At 36.7% G+C, this 8,625-nt stretch overlaps 1 protein-coding gene across 1 annotated transcript; it reads left to right on the top strand.

The window, feature by feature from the left end:
* Positions 1 to 1,938: 1,938 nt before the first annotated feature.
* LOC126621904 (myb-related protein 308-like) lies at positions 1,939 to 3,330 on the top strand. The gene is made up of 2 exons (XM_050290524.1): positions 1,939 to 2,219; positions 2,392 to 3,330. Exons 1-2 carry the CDS (start codon positions 2,087 to 2,089, stop codon positions 3,120 to 3,122), a joined length of 864 nt encoding a protein of 287 aa, XP_050146481.1. The 5' UTR covers positions 1,939 to 2,086; the 3' UTR covers positions 3,123 to 3,330.
* Positions 3,331 to 8,625: the final 5,295 nt, after the last annotated feature.

Below are 8,625 nucleotides of genomic sequence, written 5' to 3'. Positions count from 1 at the left end.
CCATTAACTTAAAAACCGCCAGAATCTGTTAAAAATATTATTTTTTAAAGAATTCATAAATACTAGCGGTTATAATAATTTTATGGTAAAATAATAACCGCCTGAATACTAAAATAATAAAATAGTCGATTTCTATCGGTTATAACCACCACCATTAACTTAAAAACCACCAGAATATGTTAAAAATATTTTTTATTTTTTAAAGAATTCAAAAATACTGGTGATTATAATAATTTTATGGCAGTTGTATCCGACACTAAATATCCTCCAGGAATTTATGTTGGATATAACCAACAGGATTTCATTGTTATTCGACACTAACTGAATGATGTGTCAGATATCTTTTATCCGACATAATGGCTTATTAAACCGTCACCATCATCCGACACCTAAAGCTAATATTGTAGTAGTGTGTGTGTACCAAAATGTACGTACCGAAATACATGTATATGTTTGTATCGATGAAATAATGTACCTATATGTTTGTATTGATAGATATACCGAAATATTCAAATGTATTAATGTACCTAAATGAAGAACATACAAAATTGTTATCAGACTATATATTATAAAAAAAATAGTTGCCTAAATGTAGGAATTAAAATATATTATGATAAATGAAATGAAAATTAAATTTAAATGTAATTAATACATTAAAATAGGAATAAAAAGTTAAATAAAACATCAAAATATAACTAATAAATGAGAGGATTTAATGTACTAGGGACTAAAATTGAATTTTACTCTTACATAGGGTTATAGTCTAAAACTCATCTTTTTAAAAAAAAATTAAAATGAAGTTTTCTACTGATTTAACAAGATTCTTTCTTTCCATTTAAGCTTGGTATTCACCACAAAAAGATTAAGAGCTTGAGATTGTCGGTTCGCAGTGAAAGGGTGAAGGAAGATGAAAATAGAAGATCGAAAAGGGCGTCCAAACTAATAGTAAATGATATTTTTTATTTATTTATATTCTTTCTATGGTGGGCCCAGATTAAATATGAACGAGTAATGCTAGGGAGATTAAATTTGTAGATAAATTTTTTTAAACTAAATGACAAGAAAGTAAAATGTTGGATCATTATTTAAGCGTTGATAAACGTGCTCATTCCTATTAGTGACACATCATTAAGTTTGTAAACTTTGTCTACAAATTTAGTCTCTAGATCATTACCCGATAATACAAATAATGGTACAACTAAATGATAAGAATATCATTTCCGCATAAAAAATATTAAGAAGACTTTCTCAAAAGTGAAACTCTCAATGGACTTTGTCATCTCACAGTTTAAGATCAATTCTATGCTAACATTATAAAATATTATGCTAAAAACATAAGGTGGCAAAGAATCCACATAGAGTCCAACTTTTGAGAGAGGCTCCTTAGCATTTTTTTTATTCACATTGGACCGATATATATGTTTATTATTTTAATGCAACTTAACATTTATAAATGAGTATTGCTAAGTAGACCAATTTTTTAGATCAAAAATTGCAAATCATGTAATGTGACACTAATAAAAAATAAGCACGTTAATCAACACGTAAGTAATAATCTATTCGTCAATTTATGAACTTTAGTTCGAAAAGTTGGTCACCCTAACATTATACCCTTTATAAATCTCTTTGGACGGATCCATATTAGATATTTTTTATCTTATATGTTGTTAGAGTAATGATCACATTAGACTTATGTCGTCAAATAAAAATTATATTGGAAGATTAATGATCAAATTCAGACCACACGTTTAGATAAAAATCAACTTGAACAAAGATTTTGATTATAGCCTAGTAACACAGTCACCTTATAATGTTTATATTGCTTGGTAGATAGTAAGAGATTTACATTTTCCTATATGAAAATAACGCCTATAAAATTATAATTTTTCTTAGAAGTCTCCATCTATTACTCCTTGACACACGTTAGCACCCCACAAATAAAAAGGGATACAAGGTGTAAGAATCCCTTGTGCTCTACAGAGCTTCAGAGCTCTCTTGTTTCCGGTGCTTTCTCTCTTAATTCCACACCACTTCTTATTATTTATATTCTTGAGAGAGAAAGATATCTAGCTGGATATATTCAGTCATGGGAAGGGCTCCTTGTTGTTCTAAGGTTGGTTTGAATAGAGGTCCATGGAGTAACAGAGAAGACACATTACTCACCCAGTATATTGAAGCTCATGGTGAAGGCCAATGGAGATCCTTGCCAGAAAAAGCTGGTACACATAATTACTTATTGTTCATTTTCCACATTATTATATTACTTATGTATGAATTATTCTCCTCATTGTTCTGTAATTTTTTTTTTTATTTGTTCTTACAGTTATTTTTATCCTACATTTTTTGGTCGAATTATTCTGTTATTAATTATTGTTTTCCATGGTTATTTAGGCCTCCTCAGGTGTGGAAAGAGTTGCAGGCTAAGGTGGATGAACTATCTAAAACCAGACATAAAGAGAGGCAACATAACCTCCGATGAAGATGACCTAATTATCAGACTACATTCATTACTTGGCAACCGTTGGTCTCTCATTGCCGGTAGGCTTCCAGGTCGAACTGACAACGAGATCAAGAACTACTGGAACACCCATCTTAGCAAAAGACTCATATGTGAAGGAACCGACCCAAACACCCACAAAAAATTATCTGAGCCGATAGCCAAAGAAAATAAAAGGAGAGAGAACCAAAGTTGCAAGAACAGAAACAATAAGAAGGAAATGGTGAAGACGATGATGAAAAGCAAGACGAAAACAGGTCAACATGTGGAGCCACAAAAGCCTAAAGTTCATCTCCCAAAACCCACTAGGATTACTTCCTTTTTGTCCCTACCAAGAAATGACAGTTTTACTAGCAGCACTACAGTTACTACTGCGTCTTCAATCCAAGATTTAAACGGAGGAGGAGGAGGAGCTTTCGGTGTTAATCCATGGTGTAATAATGGGGTTGTGCTTTGTGTTGGTGATCCAGATCAAGATCCTATTAATTCTTCAGCTGATGGCGGCGATGATCACTCACTTGAAAATCTTTATGAAGAATATCTACAAGCGCTTCTCACAGACCATCATCACGATCATCAAAATCAACTTGAATTAGACTCATTTGCCGAGTCACTGTTAATCTGAAAAATATATACCCAATGAGTAAATTAAGTATTAGTATAAGATAGATAAATAAGTATGCTTGTCCCGCGCAAGGTTTTCATGTTAGGGTTTGAATTTTAGGTTTCACGTTCTTCCCGTGTAGTTTGTACCCATCTCTGTGTATGGACCTCTTTAATCTTTATTATATTTGTAATTATAATATTTGTTTGAGAAAAAAAAAACAAATTTGTGTGAATATTTTATGTGATAGTGGCTTGGGCTTAATGTAAATTAGTTATTAACAATCGAACTCAAGTTATGACCTATATTTAACTGACCGGGAGAGGGGGCCAGCAACACAAAGAAAATATAGAAAGAGAAATATAGGATGTGTTATTCCCCCTACGCAGTGCCTTTATTTATAGTAATAAGAGATAGAAGGAATCTTTCTCTTCCAAGGAATACAAGTCCTAATAGGAAAGAATAACTAGAATCAAATCTAATCGAGGATTTACACAATCACACTTAAATAAGAAGTTTATGACACTCCCCCTTGAGTGTGTAAATTTTCATGTAGATTCGGCATCATGTAGAGTTGAGGAAGTCAACTCGTCGGCACTGATTCTGGGAACACGCTATTCTCAAATAAGGTGGGAACTTGCATAAGGAACTAAGTCTCACAAAAAACCCTATGGCTATGGTAAAAAAACTCGAGTAAGGACAAAATCCATAGTCTAAGGAAAAATGCATGAGAAATGCAAAGTCAAATGAAACGTCTACGGGATGTCATCAGGGATACGATCAAACCAAGGTGGGTGCCTCATCAAAACCTCGTTAGGTAGCAAAAACCCAGTGGGAAAAATGCTCCTAATCGTAGGGAAAAAGAGTACATTAAGATCAAGCAAGTATACTTCAAGATAATCAAGTTTGACATAATTCCAAAGAGAACTAGCAATGTTACAACATAGAAAGTTTGCGAATACCAACTCCTTGAACAAGCTTCTGAAACGTCACCTTCGGTAGAGATTTGGTGAAGAGGTCGGCCATATTGTCTTGTGAACGGATTTGTGTGACTTCAATCTTCTGATGCTCTTGTTGTTTATGTAAAAAGATGAACTTTGGCGCAATATGCTTGGTGTTGTCTCCTTTGGTGTAACCCTTCTTAAGTTGTTCGATGCATGTTGCGTTGTCTTCATAAATTGTCGTCGAAACATCAACGACGGGGTAAAGATTGCAGGAGCTTCGAATATGGCCCATAACTGCTCTCAGCTAAAAACATTCCCCGAGTTGCTTCATGTAAGGCGAGAATTTCAGCATGGTTAGACGAAGTGTCAACTAAGGTCTGTTTAGTTACCTTCAAGAGATTGCGGTGCCTCTAACGGTAAAAACATAACTCATTTGAGAGAACGCATTGTGCGGATCAGATAAGTATCATGCGTCGGCATAATCAACAAGGCGAGAATCAATTCGAGATAAGGGGGTATGGCATCACTCGAGGATCCGTAGGGATAAAACAAGTCAAATCTGTAATACCCTTAAGGTAACGGAAGATGTCTTAACACCAATCCAGTGTCTGTGTGTTGGTGCATTACTGTATCTTGCCAAAAGATTAATAGCGAATGAGATGTCAGGTCTAGTGCATTGAGCTAAGTACAATAAAGCACCTATCGCACTTAGATAAGAAACTTCAAGCTCTAAAATCTCTTGATCATCCTCATTCGGACGGAAGGGATCTCGTTTTCCATCTAGCGATCGAACAACCATAGAAGTACTCGAAACTTCACTTTATCCTCGTTAAAGAGACGCAACACCTTCTGGGTGTAGTTCGATTGATGTACTAAGATTTCAACCTAATGGTGCTCTATCTCGAGACCGAGATAGTATCAAGTCCTTCCTAGATCTTTCATCTCAAATTCTGACTTCAGGGTGCAGCAGTTCTTACGAGCTCTTCAGGATTTCTGATGAGATTCATGGCATCGACATATATTGCAACAATCACAAAATCGAAATGTGACTTCTTAATGAACACACAAAGCATAATTCGTTGTTTACATATCCCTAACTAGTCAAATACTCACTCAAACGATTATCTCCGGATTGCTTCAAACTGTAGAGTAAACACCTTAGCCGAATAGAGAGTATGTTCCAAGGTTTGGAAATATTTGATCCAGTCAATGTAAGTCCTTTAAGAACTTTCATATAAATTTCCATATCAAGATCCCTATAAACATACGCAATTACTACGTCCATCAGCTGCGTACTTAGTTTTTTGGAAACTACCAAACTGATAAGGTAGCGAAAAGTAATCACACCCATAACGGGTGAATAAGTTTTGTTATAGTTAATCCCAGGGTGTTGTGAGAAGCCTTGCGCAACATGGCGAGCTTTGTAACGCACAATTTCATTCTTCTTATTATGTTTCCGAACGAAAACCCACTTGTAGCCAACGGGCTTCACATGTGGAAGAGTATAAGCTACAGGTCCAAACACCTTACGTTTCGCAAGCGAATCAAGTTCAACTTAGATTGCTTGTTTCCAGTTTGACCAATCAGTTCTACATCAACATTCATCAACGAAACGAGGTTCAATGTCATCGCTCAACATGATCTCAGTAGCTACTACATATACTAATGCATCATCGACGATCATCTCATTTATACACCAAACATCATCCAAGCTAGCATAATGGACCGAAATCTCACGATTCTAAAGAGGTGAATTCGTCTCTTCAAGGACGCTTCCATAATCTAGAATTTCCTCATGAGCTGAATAAAATGAGTAGGCAACAGTCGGATTCACAGTAGGCCCTTCAGATGCCTGTGTTGTGGGTTTCCTTTTTTGAGGGTGTGAATCCTTTAAACCAAGTGGTCTGCCACATTTTTTGTGTATGGGCAGATGATTGGCTAGCCGTTAATGTTCATGGATCAGCCAAAATGGCGTCCCAGGCCTCCAGGAGGGAAGTCTGTCTTACATTTGGTACATTCATCTTTGCAGGTACATTTGCAGCTAGAATATGTGATCTTGTCAGTCGCGCTAGATTAGCGAAAGCATTTGGCGTACTCTGAGCTACAGTCTGAAGATCTAATATGCCATGCACTTCAATTTCAGACTAAGTTGTGCAAAGATCTAAATGAGACAAAGTGGGAGTCGTCCACGATAATTCGCATCATTCTTCATAAACGTTGACATTCTTATTTATCCCTAACGACGGGAAGACTGTCTCATAGAAGTGACAATCCATGAAATGAGCGGTGAACATATCACCTGTCAAAGGTTCTAAGTAACGAATAATCGAAGGAGAATCATATTTGACATAGATTCTCATCATTCGCTAAGGCCCCATATTTGTACGTAAGGGCGGTGAAATCGGCATATAGATCGCATAACCAAAAATACGCAAATGCAATATGTCGGGTTTGTATCTAGTAACCAACTGAAGTGCACTATATAGTTGGGTTGCAACAGACATCAGGCGGACCAACATTTGGGTGTTTAGTGCATGAATGTGATTTTGCATAAGAGGATTTCTAATTAGGAACACCAAGAGGTAGCTCAAAGCTTAAAAACAAGAGGCAGCTATAAGCTTGAAAACACTCTTGACAGAAAATATGAATCTCCTAGCCCCAAACTTAAAACAAAATCACAAAGACAATGCTACTCTAATATACAACGATTTGGGTGTTTAGTGCATGAATGTGATTTTGCAGGAAAGGGTTTCTAATGAGGAACACCAAGAGGCAACTCAAAGATTTAAGAACACTCTTGTGAAAAAATGTAGAATCCCTAACCAAAGAGGATGAAAACCTTAGCTGAGGTTATATAGACAATCTGTTTTTTGTACTTCCAAAAAGGACAAAAACCATTTGTCAACCTAGCAAACAATCTGAGCATATTAAGGGCCAAAAATGACCATCAGTAAAAAGGTGTCAGTCAACCTATGTGTGTTATCTTCATTTATGTGCCTAGACAGCTGGAAGTCAGTGCGCAAAACTGACGAGACAACCAAACTAGTTAGAATATAACAAAAATATAGACATGAAATGCACATGCATGGACAAACCTTTTGAAGTAAGATGTGCCATAGTCTTGAACATTTCTTTCCAACAGACACAGCCCATAAACAAAGAATAGCCTAAAGCTAGATTGAGCATGTATGGTTCAATTACAATATTTGACAAGGAAAGCCAAACACTTAGCTCTAGACTTCACAAAAACAAATGTATTTTATGAAATAATGTCATGCTAAGAAACAATATTTTTCAATTACTATTGCTTCATTGTGTTATAGTCTTTCATAAATGTCATTATGGTTGATCGTCAGTGACAGCCGCTCTGTCTCCGTTTTGGGTCAGAGTGACCCGGCGACAAAGATACCTACCATCCACTGCTGAGTCAGTGGCCATTCCCAAGTACACTAGTTGCATTAAGCCAGGTGCCCCAATCTGCCTAGCTTGTTCACAGTCGGAGACGGCAAGACGCTGTGTCAACCCCTTGTTGACGGCGAAGAGGGCAATGTTGGAAATGTGCCCTAAAGCCAATCATGTGATGATACTTTACGGACATTTCACATGTTAAACTAATCTAGTTTAACATATAAAGGGCATAGATTATTGTTTGAGCCGTCTCATATAAATGTTATATGCTTAAACAATAAAGTCCAAGGAATTTGTGATTGGGAGAATGTAATCTAATGAAGTTAGATTCTTGAGACCATTCTTTCGTAGACACATCCTAAACGTTCCTGATCATAGGATTGCCAATTGGGCATTGACAGTCCGTCAAGATCGGTACGTACTATGTCTTCTCTCAGGGAGAGTGATTAGTCTCTAGTCATTGGTGTGTGTGACATCAAGACAAGTACGGTAGGTGCTCAATAGAGAATGAGTTCACTGAACGCGATCCACGAAGAGTTCTCATATTCCATGTCACATGAGAACTCATGGTTGGGATAATGCAAAGTAGTCCTTTGACCTGAGGCATCATAGTTGTCTTGTGGTTAAGACCTTGATCTTTGATTATGTCAAAGTCATCCCACCAGGAGGGTGTCCACGACATCGTTGGGGTCAAGCCGCTTAGCTATGGAGACAAGTGAATGCGCAACAAGGGATCTCTAACCTTCAAACCGTTTGAGGGAGAATACTCTCTGATATGATTTGAATCTCTGGCCAGAGTATGAATGAGATTAGGGAATGCGTTCCGAATCACATTCAAGGTAATCATATAAGCACAAGACACACATTGGATAGTAGACATGAGAAAATAAACTATCAAACCAAACAATGTGGTCAAGAGTATTAGATTAGAGAAGGACCGTATTGCATTTGTAATCTCGAACTGAATAGGTTCTCTAACCTCTTCTGATTAGCTTGGGTAACCATGATATGCTGCTAGGTGTCACTCATGGTTTGTGGAAGCCCTAGACGTGTATAATCACTAAAGGGAGAATTGAAAATAGTTTCAATTCACAATCGATGTAAAATGGTTTTAATCGCCCACTGCCTCGCTAAAAGGAACCTAATGGATCGCACACCGTGAAAGGTGGAGA

The sequence above is a fragment of the Malus sylvestris genome, chromosome 1 (assembly GCF_916048215.2).
Source record: "Malus sylvestris chromosome 1, drMalSylv7.2, whole genome shotgun sequence".
Lineage (NCBI taxonomy): Eukaryota > Viridiplantae > Streptophyta > Magnoliopsida > Rosales > Rosaceae > Malus > Malus sylvestris.
The sequence above is the reverse complement of the archived record's forward strand: the minus strand, read 5'-3'. Positions and strand labels throughout refer to the sequence as shown.

Bases quoted from the DNA above. Each gene is read 5' to 3' on its own strand.
- LOC126621904 (XM_050290524.1), top strand. From the start codon at position 2,087: ATGGGAAGGGCTCCTTGTTGTTCTAAGGTTGGTTTGAATAGAGGTCCA. The intron at 2,220-2,391 runs GTACACATAATT...ATGGTTATTTAG, and splicing joins ATCCTTGCCAGAAAAAGCTG to GCCTCCTCAGGTGTGGAAAG.